This window comes from Platalea leucorodia (assembly GCF_965183815.1).
Source record: "Platalea leucorodia genome assembly, chromosome: 14".
Lineage (NCBI taxonomy): Eukaryota > Metazoa > Chordata > Aves > Pelecaniformes > Threskiornithidae > Platalea > Platalea leucorodia.
This window is the reverse complement of record NC_138836.1, coordinates 7,294,627-7,320,284: the sequence shown is the minus strand read 5'-3', so window position 1 is coordinate 7,320,284 and position 25,658 is coordinate 7,294,627. Positions and strand designations below refer to the sequence as shown.

The window sequence follows — 25,658 nt, the reverse complement described above, 5'->3', positions numbered from 1 at the left end:
AAGGCCCCCTTTCCTCTCTCACGTTGGCATTCCTGCAAGCAAACAACGGAGCGGGGTGCAAGGAACACATCACGGCAGAGTCCAGTTGGGAAGTGAAGTCTAAGGTCCTGGCAATGGAAGGTCCAAGCCAGTGTTGGAGCCCATGAAACAGCTCAGTGAGGTGGCAGCAACTTCCATGGGACACAAAAGATCATCCTAAACCATCACACCCTCTCCTGTGCAGCTGCGTTGTATTACCCCCTCCATCAGACGGCCAGTCTTCATCTCCAAACTGGCATTGGGTGTTGGTGTCCCACAAAACCTGCTGTGAGGTTGCTCCAGCACGTGATTACCCTGGTGCTCCCTGCGAGCTCCTATGGACTGGAGCTGCAGGGGAGCTCAGTTTGTGTGGTGGGGGATTACAGGAGGGTACAGAATTGGCCAGAGGCTCCGTCAGCTCCCTGCCCCCTTCCCAGACTCCCTGCAGCCCTGCATTCAGTGCATGTCTTAGCACAGGATCTCATGTCTAATCTCTATCAAAGTGTCTCTTCCGCTTCACACTCAGAAGGTCTTAACTCTTCTAAAATTTAGAGATGCACTCTTATCAGAGTGACAAACAGACTCTCGTAACCAAAATGTGCAGATAGATAAGAAGAAATTGCATCCCTCTGGTTTCTGTATTGACACGAATAAACACAGCAGCCTGCAGCCCTTTTGCAGGATGTGTTAAGAGGAAAATGGGCAGAGTAAGAGAGATTAGCCTGAATCAGGAAATTACCTTCAAAATTGAATTACTGAAGTACAGAGCTTATTGAAAGGCAGGCAAATGGGTTCTGATATTTGCACAGTTTGGTGACATTTCTGTATGTTTCTGCACTGCGGGATCCAAAGATTAGTCTGCTGGAGTCCTTATTGCAAAGCTTTCTGCTTCGCCTTCTTCCAGCCGTTTGTTCTTGTGCTGTTCAGAGCTTCACCACCAAACTGTCTCCTGCTGGAGGCCAATCTTGAGGCAGGCACGAAGGACTGACCTTGTGATTTTACCTTGCAGTAAAGCTGAAGATCCTTGTCTCCATTGTGTTTGTGCCCCAGCAGAGCTGACCTACGTCAGCTGCCGAGAGTTGAAAACGCAGCTCGCTCTTGCAGCAGAGACAGGCCCTGAGACGCAAATAACCCTGGCGTGATCCGAGCAGGCGTTGCACAAGCTCTGCTGTGCGGTTCATTCGGTGCACCTCCGTCGCTCCTTGCAAAAGCCCTGCTATTTTGGTTTGGGGCCTCTCCTGCGCTGGGTTTATTACAGGTTGCAGGATTGAGTCAGAGGAGCGAGCTGAGCCCTGCGACAAAGAGAGCCCGCGGCAGCCGCCGGCACAGCTGGGTGCTGGGGCACAGCCGCTGATGGGGCAGGACAGCGAATTACATTTTCAGCAATGTAATGTAGGTGCTAATGGTATCGGCAAGTAGTTTGGGATCAGCCGGTACATGGTTACTGGGTGAGCTGTGCCCAGGCTGTGGCATGCCATGCTCTTCTTATCTTCAGGAGCCTTGGGAATTAAAATGGAAGATGAATGCAGCATCATCTGCTCAGGCTTTGTGCCAGCAGTTCAGGGTTTCCTACTGTACAGGTTTCCAGATGTTGGTTTTCCAGACGGAGATGCAGGGGTTTTCTGTCTCCATATTTTCATTGCTCAGACTGACTTTGAGAAAAGAAAGTATCCGCCTCTGGGCTGTGGCTCTGAGGTCATCTCCTCTTTGCCAAAGCAAATTCGGTTGCACTTGGGGCGATGTGTTGGCTGGTTAAGTCTCTGGGAGGTGTCTTTAGGAGCAGGTTCCCCCTGCTCAGTGCGGCGTGTCTCAGCCATCAGTCAGAGCCGGAAAGGAGAGGCAGAGGGAAAGAGCAAGGAGAAGTGACTCAAGCACTCCATTTAGCCTGCTGGCATTTCCAGGTTTGGTATGAAATGAGATTTACTTATTTATTTATTTTTTGAGAAAAGCATCAAGAGGAGGAGCGGAGGACTAGGACTTCAGAGGAAATTAGGGCTGTCCTGTGGTACCTCTGTGCCTGGCGCAGTGTTTCACGTGTATCCTGATTCCAGTACGCGTTGGCAAAGTCCATCACAGTCACAAAAATGCTTTTGCCTTTCCTGCTTCCTGCCCCCAAAGGCGGTTCCTGGGGGGGGAAGGCTTCAGTTCTTGAGACATAAAGGTGTGAGTTGCAGCGTGGACACGGGGTGCAGTGATGGGGCTGGCAGCAGTGATGGTGCGCTCAGACCTGGATGTGCCAACGGCCACTAAGTGAGCCGGCATCTCTGCGGCACCAAAATGAGAGGAAGAAAGCCCAGAACTGGGAGATGTCTCAGCCCCACGACCGCGGCAGGCTCGGCTCTCTTCTCCTGAGCAGCCCTGAAATGAGTTGTTAAGGAAACAGATTTCAAGTTTGCCGTTTCCAAGGAGTCACTGCAAACAAGCGCGAGGGAAGACAGAGAGAAAGGGCGTGCAGGGAGCGTCCCTGTCCTGCGCAGAGGACGTACCGTGTTCCTCGTTGGAGCGTCTCCGTTTGCCTCCGACCGACCCAGTTGCTCATGGCAGTGATGGAGGAGCCGCCAGTGGTGCTTGGCCACTCCTACTTATTGACAGGGCTAAGGAGAGAGCAGCTGAATTATATTTCAAGGAGGCAAATAAAGCACAATATCCACTTCATCTCTTCCCTTGGCCTTTGATTGAAACTTCAACAGGTTTTAAGAATCTCTTGCACATTAAATACTTTTTCTGTGGCTTAATGAGGGGTTGGAAAACAGATTTTTCAGGCCCACTTCCACATTATTGATGCTTGCATGAACATCTAGCTTTTGGTTTTCTCCAGAAACTAGGGCTTGGCTAAAGCTCTGTATTTACAAACTGGGTGGTGGGCACAGCTCAGGCATTCGCCTGCCCTGACCCTGGCACCCTGCTTCGAGCATTGCACAATGTGGTTTTATGCAGCTTCACCAAAGGGATGCCAAGACACGCAACCCGACCATGAAGGCAGAAGCAGTGAAGGAACTTCCCTTGCGCCTTCCTCCCACAGCCACCAAACCACCGTCACCAACACCAGCCTCCCTATCACCTGCAGATCTGTCCCAATGTAAATGGAAAAGGCATGATCTGATCCCATACTTTGACTGCCTGTATGGCAAAATTCAAAGGCTTTCATGCAGCCAAAGCCCATGGAGGAAAGCAGTGATGATGCAGGAGGGACTGTGGTCACAGCCGTGGAGATGCCACAACCCATGGGAAGGCAAGCGGGGCTGCCTCTGGGAAGTGGCCGCCCAGGAAGACACGTTTGTACTACTAAAAGAACTAGAAGTGGCTAGTTCATCAATTTACACCCATTTCTGTTTGTTCTTTTTGACTGAGGACTTGATTTCCATTTCAGCTGGAACAGAGCCAGCTTCTAAAAACGAGTGCAGGTACAGCTCTGGCAGCATGGCTTCCCACTCATTTAAAATATACTTTGTTATCTACGTGTATTTTAATTTTTAAGCGCAACTATTTGGCAGGGAATCTCAGGCGTCTTTGCTCGATTACTGTTGTTTAGTCTAGAGGTGGTGAGTGTTTGACTGCGGGGATGCCAGGAATGCACCCGGCCTTCCCACTCCCTTACGCTTGACTGGGGCATGCCTACTTGTGGGATTCCTTGGTGGAGAGACCTGGGCAGAATTAAAGGCTTTTCACGTTGAGAACTGGTGAGCGGTGATGAGCTGCTGCTGGGGCAGATGACTGAGGACCAAAGGAGATGGGCAATCCATCACCAGCCCTTGAGCTGTCACGTGTGCCAAGATAGGTTTGTATCAGCTCTAACCATTACGTGTGCCTTAACCTTTAGTAATTTGCAAGCATAAATAATAAACCTGTGAGATGATCTTTAATACTTTTTAAAAAAATATTTTTTCCTCCTCTTTGCTCATCCTGTGTGAGACTGATGTTAAACATGAGGTTGCTACATCTTCTCCAGCAGCAGTTGCTCCAGGTGACCCTGCTCTGCCCTGGGTGCCATGAGCAGCTTTAAGATCTCTTAGTGTTCCTGTGCCTGGGTCCAGGCGTGTTAACGGGTGAAGTTCTCAGAGGTTTGGGTATTTCCACCTGGCCTGCAAGGCTTGAACTTCTCTTTGACAGCATCAAATCTACCATTGCTTTCTGAAATACGGGCTGGAACTGGGCTATGGGTAAGAGATGCCCTTTGCAATTGAAGACCAAGTCTTTGCATGAAGAGCTGTCTCCTGCTGGGCATTTCCAGGGCATCTGGGACAAAAAAAAGTTAATCTTAATTTCTTGGTTTTGCACGAACCATCTCAGTTTGCGGTTTTGCCCCAAAAGCCCCTAAGGCATGGTCACGGGTCCTTTCCCACGGCAAAGTGGGCGCAGTGGCACTTCGGTGTCAGGCGAGACGGTGGTTGTGCAGCCGTGCGGTACAGGCTCAGTCTTGCAGAGCCCACGAGATGCCGGTTCACTCTTGTTCCATGGAAACACACCAAGCAGTTCCATTCTGCCCTCATTTTAGGAGTGGGGGTTTTGCTTACACCATTGAGTACAGCTGAGAGGGGAAAAGCAGATCATTTGGCTTCCAAAACCTTTCAAGAAATCAGACAAAAAATCCTTAGGAAAGACAGGAATAGTAAATGACCCACTTTTATCTCTTAAAAAAGTGGGAGAAAGAGGCATTTCCCACCTGTGAAATTTTACCAGCAAATTATACGGTAAAGAGTGTTATTTGAAAGAAAATGTTGCTACATGGCTATTGAACACAGCTTTAATAATAAATTGTGGTGAAGACAGAACTGGTTAATATCCTTTGAAGGAAATAGGAGCTTTTTGTGGCAAGGAACCATTTACTTTGGATTATATCATAAAAAGTTTTTGACTGCAATGAAAAGTCTGGAGACTGGGGAATGGGATTTTCCTTCAGAAGCAAAAGTTTATTTTCTGTTACAGCGTATGTGGGTAGTGAATTCCTCTGTCTTCCCTGTCTTTATTATTCTCTGTTATGCTTCCTACCCTTTTGCTGTGAAACTTTGAAGTTTCCTTTTTCAATATTGATATTTAACGCTGCCCTAATTGAAAGAGGCTAGCAACATTAATCTCTCTGTACGCTCTGTCAGTGCTGGTGGGAAGAGGTTAACAAGCCCATTGGAAGTTGTATTTTTCTCCCCTCCCTCAGGAATTGGGTTTAAGACCTTCACAGGGAAGTATTTAATGTGTTTTCATTAAGTCAGGTTTTCTTTTTCCTATTACAATTTTGCTTTCAGAGCTCACTTCGTTCTCAGCATTGACTTTCCCGGGCTGGTCTAGCCAGTGCCCGTGCAGAAGGCAGGCGGGGTGGGGAGCTGGGCGCAGAAGGTTGCAGTAACGTTGCAGCTAACTGCTTGCATCGCTGCTGGCCTGATTGGGGCACTCGCCGAGAAGCAGAGAGGTTGTTTTTTTTAAAGATGGCAACTTCTCTAGCACCAGTCAGTTCAGTATTTACTGTGGGTAATTGCTTTGCTAAAAGAAAGTCGATTTAAGCTTGTGCTTCACGTTACAGATACCCTGGATGTTTTGCTGAATCAAAACTCGGTTCGGGAGATGTCTCTCAGCATCGCTCCAAACCAGTCTGTTTTTTCCCCTCAATTATTCTTAAAACTTGGCTTTTGACTCAAGTGCTTGTGGAAGCCTCTGTGTGGAAAATTGCAGGGAGAGCTCTCAAATGAGCTTGAGCTTGAAGGCTCAGAGACCAGAAAGTCACCAGTGGTTGTTTACACAGAAAACTCATGACTTTTTGGATGCTGGGGAGCAGATGTACGATCCCATCTGTTGATCAACAAGGACTGCAAACCTTTCTGCAGAAGGAGCCACGTTTAGACTTTATGCTTTGCATGATGGCTAATTGGGGCTCTCCTTACTGCAAATCCCAAGGAGCTGCAGTGAACCCCCCCGCGCTGGTGCTCAGGCCCTGGCTGGTTTGTGCCTCAGGATTGAGCCTCGTGCTGTTATTTTGGTGTCTGAGACACCCGGGGCTTCTGCACAGCTTGAACGTGGATGTCTGGTGTCTGCCATGGGTTGTGTTTGTGCTTCAGCCTGCCTCTGAGTTCGGGATTTCTTTATTTAGTCACCTGTTTTTATCAGATTTGCAATCTCCAAAAGCTCAATTTCTCTGGCAGATAGGGCTGAAATTGGCCAGTGGATTTAAACTTGCCACAAGGGACACAGACTGTCAAATACACACATGTGGTGATTTTCTTCAGGAAACGAAGCTAAAAATAATAATGATTCATAAAAACACTGTGGAAAATACTGGTTTTCTGGTGGATGGAACAGGTAACATCCAATTTTGTATGTTATTAAGCTGCCTCCACATTTTGAGCTCCTGTACAGATGACTTCCTCTGCAAACTGCAATTGAATACAGCATCGCCTTTCAAAGCCAATGTCTGCTATGGTGAACTGGGGGATTTTAGTTTGACAGTGAGATACTTGCTTGGCAGTTGTTATTGAAGAGAACTGATCTTGGGACTTCCAATTATTTTTTTTTCTTAAAAAAAAGCCCTCTAAGTGTCAGTGTTTGCCTTTGGGGAGAAACTCCTTCAAGCATGTGTGACCTGGACCATTGTTTATCGGATCAGCTGCAGAGCCTCAGCTCAGCTCCCCCCACGTGCAGCTGGGAGCTGGGGCGCGGGGCAAGGGGGGGACCCCAGCTCCTGCACCCCGCTGCAGCCCGCCACGGCGGCAGCCGCGGCTCTGCAGAGCGGTGCTGACCGCTGCTCCGTGCTTCTGGTTTTAAGGCAGTGTCATGTTCAGGATTGCTAATGCTTCCTGCAAGACACTTGCAGACACCGGCCCCAGAAGGCTTGGAGACAAGCATTTTGCATGTTGTAACAAAAGGAGCTCAGAAACTTTGCCTGATCCAGTTGAGAGGCATGGAATTGCCTGATCGCAGGCCGAGAGTTTCATTAAATACCCACGCGGTGAGCCGCGGTGCGGAGGTAATGGCTCTCCCCCTCTGCACCGTGAGCTAATCCCGCAGGAGCTGTTGGGGCTGCAGGTGCGAGTCCCGGCCAGGGCAACTCCCGTTTGCAATCCCTTCTGCTGGTGCTGTCGTGAAATCCGTGTTTCATTCTTGCTACTGTTGTTGCTTTCTTCTTTCTTGAAAAGAAAACCCCAAAGAACGTTAAACTGTGTCTGTGTCTTGGCAACTCGAATACGCGAACAGATTGTGCTTCAAAAAAATGGCAAAGTTTCAAAATATTGTATTCTGTGAAGAAGAGACAAGGAAAATAAACTCCCCAAAGTGCAGATTTTATTTCACCAGAAGGCGGAAGGCTTTTAATATTTATTTGGGTTTGGCATTTTGCTACCTAGTTCTTCTGCTGACACCACTTGTGAACCACGATAAGATTAAATGCTGTACAACCTGTTCTGGTTCACGTTCAAATTAGGTTAATTTCCAGTAGGTTCGTTCGCACCCTCCCAGAGCCGCCTGAGAGCAGGTTCCTGAGGTGCAAGTACGGCACATGGGATTGTGCAAGCAAATCCGCGAAGGAAAAAAAGAAAAAAGGAAAGAAGAGAGCAAATTTGTGCTTGTTTCTCTTTTGATCTTGTTTTTTGTGTGAAAGTCATTGTAGCAGCGTGGATGGATGGTCAATGTGTAGAAGTATGCCAAGAGATGTCTGGTGAGCGTTAGTGGGAAGATTTCAGCTCTAGCGCTAAAGAGGCAGTTCCTGCCTCTCTGTGGGCAAGTCAATGAATTTCTGCGTCTTGATTCCCATGTGCAAAATAAGGATGAAGGTACTGCTTTTCTTGTGCCCATGGCTGTCTTGTTTGCTTGAACTGCGAGAGGATGCAGGTGGGTTTTTGGAGGCAGAGAGGTCACTGGGATGGCAGACTTAGAAATTGCCAGCGAAACAGGGTTTTTGTTTGCCTGCGCTGCAAGAGCTGTATTTTTGAGATTCCTTTTTTAGCTAAAACATGACAACATCAAGAACACCGTTACCCATTTAGCATCCTGTTGGATCTGATGTGCACTTGGCACAGCTTGGGCAAGAAATGGTATCTAGAGCATCTCGCACAGCAGGGCTTGCTTCTCAGTTGTGCATTCTAGAGACCTTCGTGTACAACCAAGAAAACTAGAAGGAAAAGGGTCAAAGAACAGCTCTGCTAACCGCAGAAATTCCTCCACTTGTTTTTACAATGATTTTTACTTCCTTACAGACCAGCTTTTACCTCTTGGGAAAACTGAGAGCTATTCTTTATGCTTCTGAGTGACCTTGCTTCTTTTATTTTGCCTTTTCTGTGCTAGACTGGAAGCTCCTTGGAACAGACAATTGGCTTTTTTTTTTTTTTTTTTTTTTGCTTTTGTAAATTCGCAGCTCTGTAGATTTCTAATAACAATAGCGAGTGTGCACAGTGGTTTCCAAAAAATGCTTTTCCCATGAGGTGTCAGCTGGGTTGTCACAGCCTGTCCCATCCTGGAATGACTCTTTGCCAAAAGGAGTGAGCATGATCCTGTTTTTTGGAGCAGACAAGTTAAAAAAAAAAGAGATGGATGAAAAAAAAAAAAAAGGACTGGCAATCTGAATTGACTAATTGCTTCAAAAAGGTCATTTTCAGTTCTGGGTGCCTGCACTTTGATCTAGCACCCCTCCGCCACTGGGGCGCACAGACATCTATTGACATGAGTTTGGGTCAAGAGGAAGAACAAACTCAAACATGTATAGGTAAAGTTTGAAAGAGAGTGTTGGGAATAGAGAGTAAAACTCATGCTTAAAAGAAAGACAGTAATCGATATAAATTGTTAGGTTAAAAATGTTTAACACCTCAATTAGATGCTTGTGCCGTTTTTGGGGACCAGGGATTTTATTACACAGCCAAACAGCCAGATGTTTACCTTGGGGTTTTGGTGACATGACTTATGTTTTCAGGTTATTTTATCCATGAATTCAAAACCCCGTGCTGAAATGTGGCTGTATATGTTTAGTCATAAAAAGGTTCTTGTATTTCTCTAGTCTGCCTGGCTCTTGTGTCTGCCGGCTTGGACCCCCTTTACAGGAGAGCCTGCATTTGCACTACTTCAGAGCTTGAGCTTCATCCAGCTCCGAAAAGCTTGGCTGGTCAGTGTGAACAGAAACAAATGGCTTTGAAGCCTGCAAACTTAATTTTGCTTTATTTTTGCTGGGTTTGCACAACTTTAATGACCAAGAGGCGAAACATCCATTTAAACAGAATCAGAATCTGGTTCTGGACTTTCAGATTCAATTTTAAAAGGATTTTTAATCCTGCCAGGGTTTGCAGTTATGTATCTGGAATGGTTTAAAATCTAAGAAACATTTTAAGGGATCCTACGTGGGTAGGGCTGACGAAGGAGAAATACCTTTCACTTTGCATTTTCACATGGCCTGCCTTTGCCAGAGCTCTTGCCTGTTTTCTATACCAAGTTGGCAGCCAGAGCTTGCAGGTCTAAATGAAGCGTTACTGAACAAAGACACTTTATATTTTGAACTCTGTGCCCTGAGTCTACACCACCAGCCTGGCTGGGCATCTATGCTAAATAAGGTCAACAAATATAGGCAAGCTGTGTTTTGCAAATTAAAACAAAACAAAACAACAACAAAAAAAAGCCCTTCTTTAATTCTCCTTCTTTCTTGTTTCACAGGCAAAAAGAGAAACCCTGGGCTGAAAATTCCTAAAGAAGCATTTGAGCAACCACAGACAAGCTCCACGTAAGTCTGCAAACACTAAGGCAGAATAAAAAGAAAACCACGAACCCCAGCTGCCTTCCAGCCTTTGCTAGCGCCTGCGCTGCCACGGCCAGGGGCCGGCGGCCGGTCACGGCCAGCACCCGGGGCTCGTGCTTGCAGGTCTGGGATAATGGGGACCCTTCACGAGGAACAGGGGCAAAACACCTAGGTTAATTTTGGCACCATTAGGAAGGATAATAACAGCCTTGTATTTCTCTTGTAGCCCCAGGTACAACCAGGGGGTCTCAGCCCATCACCCTCTACCCATCACTGCCTGTGGTACGTCTCATGTGCTGCTTAATGATGTGCCCAGGAAAAGGAAAAAAACAGAATGGGCACCCAATTTTAACCGATCGGCACTTCTGCCACCCAGTTTGAGTAAGATGCGTTTGGTCAAGGCATAAAAATGCATCCCCTTCCCTACATATTCAGCCTTGCAAAAGAAAAGCCTGTGTTTTTAAGGCAATTTGTGCAACTCCAGCCTGCTTGGCTTTCTTTGCTTCCTTGAGGACTGACTTCTATTAGCCTGTTAACCCGTGCTGTATGACTTAGGTAATAGTTTACAGTGGTTTTAGACCTTTATGCCCATTTAATCCATTTTTCATACAGGCTGGCAGAGATTTGGTGCTTGCCACCTGGCTTGCCTTTCACAAAGAATTTCTCTGGGTTCCTGCACGGGGAAGTTGGATGTGAGAAATGCCAACTCCAGCAGCTTTCTTCCCAACCCTTTTTTGGGGTGACTGTGTGGATCTGGGCTGTATCTGTTGATCCTGCACAGCTAGGAGACTGGTTAGGCTGCTCAGGGCTATGAGGGCTGCTGGCCTGAAGGTGCGAGGGGATGGCCTGGGGGACGATGGGGCCTGTATTTACTCATTGAGGGAAAATTGATCTTTGTAAGGAACATTTCACATCTTTTCCCTTTTCTCTCCTGCAGGCCACCCAGAGATCTAGACTCCAAAGCCTGCATCTCTATTGGCGAGGAGGTAAGACTAGGAGTTACGGTGAGAAGACCTCTGGGGATAGGTGACAATCCTGGGCTGGCTGCTGTGGTGCTGGCTGCTTGTCCAGGCGGGCTGCTTGCGGGATTGCTTAACTTCAGCCCACAAAAAAAGGGCAGATTCATAAACACCAGCTATTAAAAAAATTGTAGCCCGTTTTGCTTGAAATGGAAGGCAGTTGCTGGATGAATAAAAGCTAAGAAGAGGCAGCCTGGGAGCTTGTGTGAGCCCTGACAGCCACCTCCAGCCACAGAGAGCCGATAGCATCTGGTGTTTGTGCTTCTCCAACAAGGGCTGTCTGCGTGGGACCGGTGGCCCCATGGCCAGCTGCAGTGTGACCTACTGGTTGTCACCGCTCTGATGAACATGCCCCCAAACGCTCACCCTTTGCATCCCATGACACCCGGGTCCCCTTCATGTTCTCCACCTTGGAAATTCCTTCCTTGCCTCAATAAGATGCAGCTAATCCCCTGGAAATAACGATTATAAAACAAGGGGATTGCTAACAGCAGATTTTACTCTCCTTTGCAGTTCCTTTGCTGATTTAAAGCCTTCGTCCAAAGTATTTCCCTTCGTTAATATTGAAGGCCATCTCATCAGGAGTCTAACTCAGGGCAGATCTTCCTGTCCTGGAAGCAAATCCTTCTGACAGCATGGAAACCAGTCCACCTGATGTTCTACAAAAATAGCAGGGAAAAAACAAAACTGAGGACAGCTATTTTGATAGGAGAAAATGGCACAGCAGAATTCATAAAAGCACTTTAAAGCTGGGCAATAAATTTATTAGGTGCAAAAGATAGGCCTTGGTGTCAGCGAGTTAATTTATGAAGTGAAATGCTCATCCAATAGTGTTTTATAATGTCTATCTTTGGATGCTTTTCTTTCATTTTGGATTTTGTATTTTCCCTGGCATGGAGCAGGGGCTGGAAGGTGGAAAGAGTGTGAGATGCCTCTGGAGCAAAATGGTGCAGCACCGAGGCAGAGAAAATGCCTGCTGCTAGAGCGAGCACCCGCTCCAAGAAAATCATTTCTCCCCTGCAGTCCCGGGGACAAGGAAAAGCTCAAGCGCTCCAAAAAGGCTCCATGCGCGGAGGCAGAGAGCCCATGTTGGACAGTGCAAAGAGAAACGCACTTGTAAAGCCCAGAACTCAGTCTTTTTTACAGACGCAGATACGTGGCTATCTCGGTGGGACTGGCATGCCATGGCTTGCATTTCCCATAGATCTGTTACCTATTTATCCAGCCAAGTTCCTTTAGGATGTGCTCCCTCTTCCACCAGCCTTTCTACACTCCCCCCTGATCCCTAGGGAAAGCCACTTTCCCTCCTTGCCCTTTAAACTTGCTGTTAAATTTAAGAGTGGCCTTGAGAGAGTCAAAGTGTTATTTTGGAGAGGGTCCTGTTGAACAGTAGGAGCAGTGTCTGGCAGTCAGAGATGCTTAAATCTCTGCTGTAACACAAAAATGTTAGTCAGGGCTCCTTTTGCAGGCGACGTAGCTGCAAGTGAATGACCGGGAGCCCGAGCGCACAGTAATGCAGTGTACGGGCCCTGCACGCCGTGGCATCCCCAGCCAGCACATTTCAGGCTGCAGGTTTTTTTCTGCTGTGCCGGCAAAAAGCGATGTGGGATTATGCACTGTGAATCAGTTCATTATAACCCGCTTCTTTCTGTAGGATGATTGACTGATGTGGTTGTGCGTTCAGCAAACAGAATGGCTGGTTTTAGTAGCGAAGGCATATTTTAAACTTCCAAAAATAATAATAAGCAAAAAATAGAGCTGCTGCACAATATTGTGGCAGAAGGGAGAAGGGCAGGTTAGAATGAAGGGCTCCAAACAAAGTCATCCTTTGTAAGGCCAGGAGAAAGAGATCTTGAATGTTAGACAAAATAAATCCTCCGTGGTTTAAAAATGGGGCACACTCAGCTGGTATTTGGCCCATCTACAGGTCTGGAGAAATAAGCTTTTACAGGCCTTAAAAAAGCCCTGGAGATATTTCCATGATTGTTTGTGGGAAGAGGAGGATGGAAGGGGAAAAAAAACAAAAAAAAGACTAAAGGTGATTCCCGGGGGAGAAGCTGCCACAGCATTTTCCATTCCAGCCCTTAGAGGACAGAGAAGCTGAAAGTGCTGGCAGCTAAAGGTGGCCGGGAGGGGCACTCGGGTGCGGGTGGCTGCGGGGACAGCATCCACCGAAGGAGCGGTCCTTCCTGCGCCCGCCCTGCTCAGGGTGCTCGGCGGTGCAGGCTCCCCGCTCATGCCGTCATGAGGCACATCCTCTCCAGAACTCTGCTAGTTACTGCACAGTCGCGAATCCTGACAACCCCTGAGGACCATGATTTTGCTTCTAGCCTCACGAACACCAATAGGGAGGGGGATGCACAGGGGTGAATTTATCTGCCAAGCAGGACTAGAGTTTAGGGGCATTTCACTCCTTGCGTAGCACGTACTCGCAGTGACCACCTTTGCGCTGATGGTTTTCTCCCCTGCAGAACTTTGAGGTGAAAGCCGATGACCTGGAGCCCATCTCCGAGCTGGGACGAGGTGCGTACGGGGTGGTGGAGAAGATGCGGCACATGCCTAGCGGGCAGATCATGGCAGTGAAGGTAGAGTGAGCCTCCCGAGGTGCTTTCTGTCTGTACCGTTGTGTGTGGATGCCCTCTGCGCTCTCATTTGTGCACATTTCTAATCTCGCTTGTTCTGACGCATGCCTTTACTGAGATTTACTTCTTTCCTTATGAAGTCCTCTTTCTACACAGGGGCAAAGAGTGCCAAGGTAGATTTGGGCCATTTAACCAAGAAAAGGGGAATGTTTTAAAAGTATGATGCTCAACGTGTTTCCAGCATTGTAGTGCATACAAACACACTGTTCACCTTTGTCTGCAATATTCCTGTTTTCGCTAGGATTTTACAAGCTATTTGCCATAATTTTTTAAATATGTGTATTTTTTTCTAATGTAGCTATACCCTCAGATTCAGGGCTCTGCACACTAATTGTAATTGTAAAGAAGAGTGTACTGTAAATTTAATTGCATAAGATAATTTTTTTCAGCTGGGACTTTTTTAGTCTCTTTGGAACAGGAAATTTTTGTTGGGATTTTCACATTTTGTATGCTACAGTGGGATCTTGATTCATGACAGGTTTGTAGATACTATTATGAAAAGTTTTCATAACAACAGTTTAGACTCATAAGCTTGCAGCTTAGGGAAACAGTCATGGGAAAATTTGTATTTTGGGAAGGACCAATTTTTGCTTGGCTGAATTTTAGCTCAAGTTTCCTTTCAGAATAAGAAAAAAGAAAAAAAAGATGCAGAGCTAGAAGCTAGGAGCAAACTGAAGGGAAATTCTTAGCTCCTCAGTTGTGGATAGACTTTGCTGTGGATGCTGGGATGTGTCTCGGGGCCTCTGTGCTCTGCGTTTGGTCTTCTTGTTTGCTTTGGTGTTCACCAAACTGCAAAGGACCTCTGCGAGTGTGATGAAAGATCTGAAGAGGGTACGGCAGGAACGTTCAGGCTATTACTTGCATCTGCGATGCTGTACAGTTTAATTCTATCACATTACTGACCTCGAGTGGCTTCGGCCAAGGAGCCTGGAATGTGTGTGTGACCTGTGTTGGACTGTGTCATGCTCCTTTGTGGTGCTTCCCAGCTGAGGGTCTCCATCTCTTCCCTGGGAGACTGGGAAGTGTCCATTTTCCAAAGCCACGGGTTGCACATGGGCTCTGGCTGCAGGGCTGGAGCCCTCTCTTGCGACCAAAGCCTGCCAATGTAAATAGATGTCCACTACAGCTCCAAAAGTCACAGGTTTCCGCCAGCCTAGAATTTGATTTCCTGCTCCTTTCTCCTCTCCCAAGCCGCAGTGACTTTTGGCTGTTGCAAAAAGACTGGCATTTGCAGGGAAGAGCAAAATCACCTGCAGTCTGGGCTGAGGTGAGAAGACCCTTTCAGCCACCACTGCCCTCTGTTGCACCGGGGTGCTCCTACCATGGGTGCTGTGCTTGTGATGTGCCTATGACAAAGAGATACGATAAAAGGGTGACACAAAGAGGTGTGGTAAAAGGGTAAAGGCGTGATATCAGGGCACTGTGGCCAGCACGGGTATGGCCGTGGCGAGTCCCCTGCGGCAGCATCAGCGTGGTACAGAGGTGCTGACAGCAAACACTAAAATGCTTTGTCTTCCAGCGGATCCGAGCCACAGTGAACAGTCAGGAGCAGAAGAGGTTATTGATGGATCTGGATATCTCCATGAGGACAGTAGATTGCCCCTTCACTGTCACCTTTTATGGGGCACTTTTCCGAGAGGTATGGCATCCTGGAGATCAGCTGCACTGCCCCCGGGAGACTGGATCCTCTCCCAGGCTCTGAATTCCCATGCCTAGACTCCTTCCAAGTGCCAGGGGTTTAATCTCCATCTAGACATGGAGACTTGGTACAATACGGATTTGCTCAATCCCAGCCTAAGGATCTGTCACGTACAGTTACTTCTTGGCGAGCGAGGAGAGACGCGGTCCCATGCGAGGAGATGCCAAGGGCAGCCAAGCCCCAGTGCCAGGAATGTGCGAGGCCCCCGTGCCGAGACGTTGGGGCTTGGTGGTGGGTTTGAGTGATGGGGACAACCGACTCACAGCCTGATCCGTTAGTGTTAATATTGTCCTGACTTGCAATGAGAAAGCCACATGGAGGAAAAGCGTGGAAAGCTCTGAAGAGCAAGATTTATTGAAGAGTTTTAAGCATAGCTCAGCAGAGCTGAACTTTTCCTGGCTGAGCATTTGCAGTGACCTGAGCATATAGGGAACCTCAGTCCCAATAACTTTCAGGACTCCTAAATCATTGGGACTCTGCTTTGGGAAAAGACAGCAGAAAATACACCCTAAATGGTAGCGGACATCACTTCATTCCAGCTGGGGAGGAGGGAAAGAGAAAGCCCAATACAGTTTTGTTGGATGGCTTTTAGAAGGCAGGGAAGAGGCAAACAGGCCAGCAAAAGGCAAGTGCCAAAGAAGACCTTTCCGTGTGAAAGGAAAGGAAAGGATGCTTCGTTCCAGTGGGCAGATATTTGCTTTCTTTATCCTCCAGGGAGATGTGTGGATTTGCATGGAGCTGATGGATACCTCACTGGACAAGTTCTACAAACACGTCATTGACAAGGGGCTGACGATTCCTGAGGACATCTTAGGAAAAATAGCCGTTTCTGTGAGTATTAGCAGGGCGAGGAGGGAAGGGAAAGGGTGTTTCTCTTCTAAACCAAGTCCTACATGACCCAGTCTCCCTGTTGTATTTGCACTGGGAAGAGCATGGTCCACGGGCCAGCCCAGATGAACATTCCTAGCTGGCTTCCACTATCTTGTCTGAAGTGATGTTATTTATAAGGCATAAATACTCCAACTGTGCCTGTACCTGTAATTGACAGGCGGCACAGCGTTAGATGTGGGGAGGACTCTGCAGCTCCTTTGCCTTCTCATTAGGGCCCTGGTGCCCCTGTGAGATCCCTGGGTAGCCACCATCACCTCGGGCTACTGTGAGGGTGCAGGACTCAGGGGAGATGTAGTTCCTTCCCTCCGAGGAGGTCTGGTGAGGATGGGGCAGGTGAAGCCAGATAGCATTTTCTCCTCATCATGGTGCTGCCAGCTGTGATTCACTCTAGATTTGTTGTTTCAGATCGTAAAAGCACTAGAACATCTACACAGTAAGCTCTCCGTGATCCACAGAGGTAAGTGCCAGGCGCACAGCCATGGCCATGCTGGTGTCTGTCTGTCCTGCGCTGTGCGCTCTCACCCTCGCAAAGGCTGGCCTTGTGGCCAGGCACAGGGCTCTCAAAATACCCGAGATAAAATGGGCCTTTGACAGCAAAAATATTCCCCAGCATCTCATGACTAGCAAACCTTAGTCAGAGGAAATGTCTGCTGGTTTGCTCTTTAAAAACTGCCTGCTGGTCCCAGCATTTCCCCGAGGTGGAGGAAAAGCGAGGTCCAGCCTCACTGGGAAACAGAGAAAGGGCTGTTTCACCCTGGGTTGCATTTCCCTAATGCATGGTCTAAATCCATGGTCTGCTTCAGCACCTCTGCAACATTAAAACAGGCTTTTCCTTCTGACCTTGGTGGGCTTTGGGTCAGGCTTTGTGAAGACTTCTCCCCTAGCTCGACGGCTCCATGTTGATGTGCAGTGAGAGGCGTCTCCATGCCAGCGTGATGCCTCGTGCAGTGATCTAACCATCCTCATCACCTTCTGTGAGCTTCCCTGAGCACGGGTGGGGCAGAATAGTTTGATACCTAAAATAGCCTCAAGTGAACTCATAAATACTCTCCTTAAACTCTTCTGACATTTCCCCCTCTAGAGCATCTCAAAGATGCCATGAACACACTTAGAAAGAAACAAATCTGCAGTGTTGCTGCTTGACACCTTTATTTTTAAAGGGTCATTTTCAATTTGTCATGAGGAGGAAAAAGCCCTCCCTGGAGTGTGTGACTGCCAGGGAAAGGAGCATCTGGAGCAGAGTTCAGCTCTAGCAGGCAGTCACATCTTGTACGTTCTGCATGTGGCTGGGGGTTGAGTTTCTGCCTTCTGTATCATTTACAGTAGGTGGAAAATGCTACTTGGCATCTGAATTTCTGTTTACTTATTTGATTTCCACTGAAAATTGTCTTATTTCAGCATAGTAACAGATGGGTGAGGATCTCAGATACCTGAAGCTTTTGATTGCAAAATGCTGATTAGAGAGCAGATGTTAATGAACTGTAACCCACCCTATTCTAATAAGCAGGACTCAAAAGCAGCTTCTGGCCTCCTTCGGATGGTGTTTCAGCTCTTCTGTTTAATAGTTTATCACATGTAGACAGAGGGCCTTCTTGCAGAAGAGACCTCTTGTTTCTGGGTGGCCAGAGGGAAAGGATTGCTCCCTTTTGAGCATCAGTGCTGGGACAAGAGAAAACAGGATAGCTGGTGCTACGTGCACTGTGTTGAGATTTCATCTGGGAGTAGCCTCGCAGGGAGCAATTGCCTGCTGTGCAGGAAAGCGCCTCTCATGGGTATCACTTACTAGCTTCTTTCTGTGCCTTAATTTCCCTTTCTGATGGTGATTATAACTGCCTTCCTGAGCATGATGCAAGTGTGAATGCACCAAGGATTATAAGGCCGTGATGGGAAGCAGATAAATCTGGCAGTAATAAATAGATGAGACACTGGCCTAATTTCCATAAGGTGTGGAGCACCCACATGCCTGCTGCTGTTCACATTGATTTCAAGCTTGGTATCCTTAAAATTAGAGGCCATTTCTAAAATCTTGATCCTTGTCTTAGTTTACTGCTCCCTCCTTCCCCTGCAACCCCTGCTCCTCTTCACCCTTTCCTGCCCACCTCTGATCCTTTCCCGATGGGTTTTTCCTTTTGCTGGCATAAGACCAGATCCAGATGGGGGCTTGCCAGAGCTCCAGCTGTTTGCGGACATCCTCTGGAGATGCCTTTAGCCCTGATGAGCTGTTCCCCTGTGAGCACTCTGATGTCTGTGGCCATCCCCTGCGTGGTGGGATACGATCGCTACATGCAGGGTTACCTCCCGTCCCCCCAAATCAGAGAGGGGAGTCTGCAAGATAAGGGACACTTGCAGGACATATGCCAGGCCCATGAGACAGTCACCTGAACTTGCAGTATCTGCAGCCAGCCGGGTTTCTGGCGTGCACAAAGTGCAGGGGTTTGCACGGGCACCTTTGGTGCCCTCTGCTGATAGGAAGCTCTTTGGCTTTTTTTGGCTTGGCACAGCCACCCATGCGTGACAGTGACTGTGGTATGTGTTCCTTCTTGCAGATGTAAAGCCCTCTAACGTGTTGATCAATACGCAGGGGCAGGTGAAAATGTGCGATTTTGGAATTAGCGGTTACCTCGTTGACTCGGTTGCTAAAACCATGGATGCAGGATGCAAACCCTACATGGCTGTAAGTTGAGCCGCGGAGAAGCTGCATGTGAAAGGTGCCATGGGAGAGCCAGAGGAACATGAGCCTGGGCATCGGGTCATCCTAAAGGGGGAAGGATCAGCCTCCGGCATGTGTCCTGGGGACTCGTTTTGGAAGATATATCCCTGAAGTTACTTGTAAAGAGGCAGAGAGGGGAGACAGATCTCATGGGTCAGATCAGATCTCCTGGGAACAGCTTTCTGCTGCCTTATCACCTCCCCGTGACCTTGAGGAAGGCTCTGTAGTTACTCCGTGTTGCATTTTTGCCATTTGCCCTGTGGAGACAATAGTACTTTCTGTCTGGGAGAAAAAACAGTCCCCAGGGGCTGGGTCCCTCGGACTCCTCCCGGGAGCTGCTGTTCAGGATTCACTCTCTGTGGAGCACTTGCACAGGGTGAAAATGGTGCTGGAGAATTGAGGCTTGTCACCCGCTACGTGCCAGATATGCCGGGTCAGCTCCACCACCCCAATTGGTACCATCTGCTTCTGGTGACCCATTTCACTGCCTGCCCTTACTGGCAAGGATGTGGGACCAGATCTGGCCCCATGGCAACCAAGGGAGCAAGCTGGTGGCATGGGCTAAGTGGTCCTGGCCTGTCTGAGGTTGGTGAGCCCTGGGTACGGGCATCGCACTGGGGCCATCCCTTTTCCTCAACCACCTTTGTCTCTGTTCACAGCCTGAAAGAATTAACCCGGAGCTGAACCAGAAGGGGTACAGCGTCAAATCTGATATCTGGAGCCTGGGGATCACAATGGTAGGGTGACCTGGGGGCTCGCAGCGATGCCAGGAGGGTTAAGTGTTGCTTGTGGATTCATTTTTGTCCCCATAGCCCCTCTGACCCTGGTGGCACTGGTTCCCTGGGAAGGTGGTGGGGTGGGAATGGGAATACAGCTCTGGGGGTATCAGGGAGCATGCCACAGGGTTGAAGGGAAGGAGGATGGAGCTGCTTTGTCAACTCCTTGCTGTCTTCAGACGCCTCGGTGGGGTGCCACCGTGGTGGGGACGACCCCGCTGTGGTGGCCGCAGGCTGCCGGGAGATGGCAGCATGGGCTAAGGCGAGGGCGTCCAGCGCCGCACGTCTGTCGCCTTGGAGCAGGTTGGATTTCAAGCACAAAAAAATACTCCCAGCACTTAGCAATTAGCAAAGTCCCCCTCAGAAAAGGAGGGATGGGTAGCGTCTCCCACGCAGCGTTTAGGGGGAATCCATCTGCTTGCGGAGTCATTTTATAGCGCAGTTACCCTTTGCAACATGGGGTTGTTTTTTAACTTCTAACCTTTCCCAGGCGACGTCTAACACGAGGGTAACGGAGGACTGAATATGGAGACTGCTCAGGGTCTCCTCAGGCCTTTTGCTGAGCGAGGTTAAGCAAGACCTTGTGGCCAGGTGGGGTGAGGAAAAGCCATGTATTTGTGCAGGGCCTAAAAAAGCACACCCGTGGGTGGGCACACAGGAATCCGAAATCCGTGAGGCAGGGGGACGAGCCATGGGGCATCCACCCCTGATGCCTGAGGCGTGGGCTCTGTCTCCCCAGATCGAGCTGGCCATCCTGCGCTTTCCCTACGACTCCTGGGGGACGCCCTTCCAGCAGCTCAAGCAGGTGGTGGAGGAGCCATCGCCGCAGCTCCCGGCAGAGAAGTTCTCGGCGGAGTTCGTCGATTTTACCTCGCAATGGTAAAATACCCCTTGGCCCCGCTCGCCCTGGTCCCGCTCACCCTGGCCCTGCTAGCCTCCATCATGCTGTGGGGAGGCTGAGGAGGGCAGGCACCGGCGGCCTCCTGCGTCCCTGTCCCCACAGGCATCTCTCTGGAGTACAACCCAAATTTTTGTATAAAACATCCCCCCGGGAGAAGGGACGGGCCTTCATGCCTTCACTGAGCCGTAAGGGCCGGGCTGGGGCCTGGTGCTGTGCAAGCAACGCGCAGCCTTTGCCAGAGCACCGGTGATGGCGGTTGTGGGGGTCTTCCCTGCTTGAGGTGGCGAGGAACAGGCTGGTCACTTTGGGGGGACACGCAGGAGGAAGGAATTTAGGCGACTTTCTCAATCCGATTGCCCCCACATCAACAGCACAGGGTGTCTGTGGCCCGGCAGCAGGGGCAGGGGCAGGCAGGCAGGGCCGCCGGGACCCTCACGTCCCCGGGGCTGGCGCGGGGCGGGGAAGGGGAGCAGGGCGCAGAATGGCTGCGTCCTCCCGCTCCCGCTCCCGGGGGACACAGCTCTGAGGGCAGGGGCGGGGCAGGGTTTGCCCCGTCGCGGCCCCCGTCGCCGGCCGTCCCGCTGCCGGGGCCCTCCGGCTGCTGTGCTGCTTTCCATGGGACTCGGGGCTGGAAGCAGCAGGAGAGTTTGGCTGTGGTGTAGGAAAAGGGTTGGAGCAGATGTGTGCTGTCTGGAGGTTGCGAGAGCTGCATAAAAGCACAGGCTCTCCCAGCACCCGAGGAGACTCACAGCTGCCCTCATCGTATGGTTCAAAGAGAGCTGGCGGCGGCCCCGCGGCTCCTGACTGCTTCTCCCTCCAGCTTCCCTGGAAACCGCCTGGGAGGCGTTTTTATTTTCCAGGCGCTGCAGTGCCATCCGCGGCTTGCCAAGTTGGCAGGTGGATGGTGGGTTTGCGTGGTAGCCAAGAAAGGACGGCAGATCGACAAATACAGAAATGTGAGACTGTTCCCAGGCTGCCAGCATCAGGGCCTGAGCCCAGCCGGCTCTGCCGTGACCCAGGAAGGGGATTATCAGCCACTCCTGCCCGGGGACTTTAAGTACCGACACTCAGATTCTTCAGAGTCTTGTTCAAACATTTTTTCGAGGTTCCCGTGATTCAGCTGCACGCCTCTCTACCGACCCGCGCTGGGGAATACCTACCCGTGCCCACACTGCTCTGTGTCTATCAGAGGTGGGAGCTGGCTTGGAAAAACCCTCTCACAGAATGCCCACCGTTTTTGCAAGGCCCACGCTGAGATTTTGGACCAGCTGCCTTTCTCCCATGCTGCTGGCTCACTACTTGTTATTGCAAAGTTGCCTGTTTGTGCCAGGCAGGCTGTTGTTCCCCACTGAATATTTTGCTTTTGCAAGCACAGTGTCTTGCAGCTATAGCTGCGGGCTTATTTAAGAGTGAGCTATCCACAGCCGTTCACAATGGTTGCAGGGAGAAGAATGACCTCACTGAGCAGCACTCGTGTCTTGAAAGCTCATGCTTTGGGGAGCACGTGGTGGTTCCTCTGTTCGCAAATCCTGTCCTCCAGGATCACTGAAGATCCCTCAACGCCAGTGGAGTGGCATGGACTCCGAACAGTGCGCTTTGGCTGCAGATTGCACTAGTTTTGTGTTGTTGGAGTCTGAGAATTTCTTCTGACACTGAACCAGGTCACATCAACTCAGTGTATGGAGACTGGCTTGGCTTAGGCCTATCTCAAATTCAAGAGGTGGCAGAGTGAGTCGCACCATCTGCTGCCTGGAGCAGCGAAAGTCTGATTACCTGTAGGCACTGCGGGGAAGTTCCGGGGATGTCTGATTCAGGATCAGATCCAAATATGGCTCTTCCTTCCTGAAGATTTACATTGATTTCAGTAACTTTTCACCAGATTTCCTGGTATTAGTAACCTGGGAACAAGGTTTTTGTTTTGTAGAGAGTCTAAATTAGGAGGATTATACCCAAATCCTGCTTCTGGGCACACCTAACCTTCACATTCACCTTAGCATCTCAGCTTGGGCTGCTTTTGAGCTCAGAGGATGTGACACATCCCGTACCTTCAGTTCAGCAATATTGGCACGTATCGTTACTAGGTTCCTCTGTTCATTCACAACATGACACTGAACATGAGCCCGCTACACACAGCAAGCAGGAAATATCTATTCAGTGTGTGTCCTCCGCTTCCTCTGGGCTCCGGCAAATCCCAGCAGAGGAGCGACTTATCATCGCCGAGGTTCTCACTTTTGTTTTGCTCAGTGTGACACCTTTTCCCCACCACCGACGTGTACGTGTGTGAAGATCTTTTCAAGTTGCTCCAAGTGTCTTTCCCCTAAATACACTGTCAGGAAGTGAGTAGAGATTACGTCCTGTCTTTTAAAAGCTATTTTCTGCTGGAGGGAAACCAAAATAACTTCCAGATACAACCCTCCAGAGCCATCTGTTGTAAGAGAGGAGAAAAAAAGGATGTCCCATGTAACCGTCCCTGCTGATAACAGCACAGTGATAAACAAATAGTTGTACACGTGCTTCAGAGCCACTCGGTCACTGCTCCCAGTCAGAGGTTGGAGGCTGTATCCATTCCCTTAGTTGCTGGCCTACTGGATAGTACCCAAAAAAACAATTGTACCTGGCGCCCAGCAACAGGCAATGTCTTGACTGGTATATATGGTGTCTCCGGATCTCGTGTTTGACCTTGATCGAGCTCACCGCACTTGTGTGTACCCGGCACTGTGTACCATACGGGGCCCATGTGCGGGCTGTGTAGGCTGTAGGTGTCCTCAAGGCCTTAAGCTGTTTGCTTAACATACGGATGAGTAGTTCAACTTACTCTATAGGGACTTGAAACCTTGCTTTTGTCATGGTATAATTTTATGGCCTTGCTTAAATTGCATACAGAATGTAACTTTTAAAATTTTCTTCTTTTTTTTTCATTGAAGCTTGAAGAAGAATTCCAAAGAACGGCCGACATACCCAGAGCTTATGGTGAGTGTGCCTGCATTAAGCAATGTTCAGAGCTGAGATGGATTACAGTGAGATGCTGAGGACAGGGTTTCCAACAGTGACGGGTGACTTGGGATACTTAGCATCTCTATTTTCATAACAGATGTGAGAATTGTGGCACTTCAGGGTCTTGGGAGGGTGACTGCAAATCAGAGATGCTCTTTGAAATGTTGTTCAGGTGCTGTTCCAGTCAGATGAAGGGAGAAAAATATGTAAAAGCAGTTAACAGATTTGCTAAGGGACAAGAATGAGGCTGTGAAGAGTCAGTTAGTGAGGTTAAAATCTTCTTCTTGGTTTTGTGTGATGGCTTCAAACACATAAGTGAAATGGATGCACCACGGATGGTCCACATGGGCTGCAGGAGCTGAGTGGCCTGCTAGGCTTTACTGTCATGGTGCTTTGGAGAGGAGACTTTTTGGACAGAGCAATTCCTGGATGTTAGGGACAGAGACGAGTCTGTGACTAATAATTCCGGTTATTGAATTTCATCTGCTGCTTAGAGACTGTTTGCTGTGAGCGTGTCTAGGACAGAGGAATAACTAAGGAAGAAAATGCTGATAAACGCTTACGACTGGGGAAACGCAAGGCAGTGCAGGGCTTTGAGGTCGGATGCACTTAACTGCTGATGAACTCCCAGCAGTGCAGACACTGGTGTATACTCAGCCAGAGCTCTGGGCTGGAGCTGGCAAGAACAGGGTCTGTGGTGAGATTTTTCTGCTGGGGCTCCACAGTTTCATGGCCTCTCTCTCTCCTGACTTTCTGGTATTGATCCAGTGCTCCTAATAGCTGGCAAAAAGCAGCAGAGCTTAGGAAGTCAGTGTTTCACTCCTGTAAGCATCTAGTCCCTTTTTACTCTCACCTGATTCACAGCTTGCTAAAGTTAGGAAGGTGCCTAACTGTTATTTCTGAAGATCCTGACCCAAATGCTTGCCTGTCCCTACATGCCCACCCCTGTCCGGTGCCACTGGCAAGATCTTCTGCGTTAAGGGTGGAAACTGCTGCAGAATTTCCTCAGGCATTGGTGCCTCCTGCCCCATAACTTGTCGGACGTGCGTTGTGCCATCCAGGGGGGCTGCCTCATCGCTACCTCACACTGCTCGGAGGCATTGGGACCTCTGTGGTGTGAAGGTGCCAGGGTTTAAGGTGCTCTCTAGCTGCAAGGCATGCTGGAAATCCATGTACCTTTTGAACGTGAGTTGTAAGCAATGAATAATTCCTGTAGCATTTCTTGCTGGGCTCTGTAATGCAATTAGACTATATATAGATCTGATTTACACACACTTTGCCCAAATACTGGTTTCAGACAAAGGGAGGCCCGAGGTTTATGGCTCTTTTTTTCCTTTTATTTTTTTTTTTTATTATTATTGAATAAATACATATATATTTTAAGCAAATTTCTGAAGTTTGCCAAATGGCCTTTTATCAAAAAGGTTCACCGGAGCAGCTCCGTCTATTGCAGCATTAATACCCATTGGCAAGCGAGCGCATTTCTATTGAATTAGGTTCTTGGATCACCTCTCCAGAGTATCTCAATGCTGTGGTATTTTATGGCTGACATGAATGTTGTGAGGTCCTGTGGTTGAGGGTTGCTGTTTTGTTGGGTTTTTTCCCTCCCTCCTCTCTCTCTTACGGCATTAAGTTGCGGTACTGGATTGGACTTGTCATTTAGACCAAGACTTCTCCCTTGCTTTCCTGTGGAATTGAGGTTTCTCATGGAAAATATGACTCTGTGCTATCTTGAGCATCAGGAAAACTGATACGGATGCTTAATTTCATTTTAAAACCCACTTCCCCAGGTGAAGTGGAGCATGAAACTACTGCAGGACTCCTCCCCGGTGGTCTGCACGTTGCATGGAGCACATCCCACCTGGCACAAGGTGTTTTGTGCTATAACCAGGCTCAGTTGTTGCAAAGGGGTTGGGTTCACTGAGAGACGGGGCTGGAGGCCACCGCTGCCACCCGTGTCATGCTTGCGGGTGCTTCTAGGCTGTGGTAGCTCTGCTTTGGGTGCGACTTAGCTGGGATGTGAAAGCAGCAGCATCACACTGGGATAATAACACAGCAGGCCATTTGGGCCATCTCTCCAAGAGTTATTCAGGACGCTTCGATTCCCGTGACTGTCTGACCCAGGGAGACCTTAAATTATGTCTGGATCCTTGCCTCAACCCATTGCAGCTCTGTTTCCCACATAATTGTGCTTCCTCTTCCTTGCTGGTTTGTCTTTGGGTCACTTCCCGGCTGCTCAGAGCTGCCTCTTTTTATTCACTGGATAACTTTCCACTCAAGACCACCTTGGAAAGTCTCTTTTCTTTGG

At 49.0% G+C, this 25,658-nt stretch overlaps 1 protein-coding gene across 1 annotated transcript in view; it reads left to right on the top strand.

The window, feature by feature from the left end:
- The window catches only part of MAP2K6 (mitogen-activated protein kinase kinase 6), a 51,736-nt gene that overhangs the window by 16,087 nt on the left and 9,991 nt on the right, over positions 1-25,658 (top strand). The window contains exons 2-11 of the mRNA XM_082326859.1: positions 9,637-9,703; positions 10,656-10,704; positions 13,209-13,322; positions 14,899-15,018; positions 15,793-15,909; positions 16,375-16,426; positions 18,516-18,643; positions 19,339-19,416; positions 20,195-20,334; positions 23,281-23,326. Of these exons, the coding sequence (XP_082182985.1) occupies positions 9,637-9,703; positions 10,656-10,704; positions 13,209-13,322; positions 14,899-15,018; positions 15,793-15,909; positions 16,375-16,426; positions 18,516-18,643; positions 19,339-19,416; positions 20,195-20,334; positions 23,281-23,326 (911 nt within the window). The remainder of the gene's footprint in view (positions 1-9,636; positions 9,704-10,655; positions 10,705-13,208; positions 13,323-14,898; positions 15,019-15,792; positions 15,910-16,374; positions 16,427-18,515; positions 18,644-19,338; positions 19,417-20,194; positions 20,335-23,280; positions 23,327-25,658) is intronic.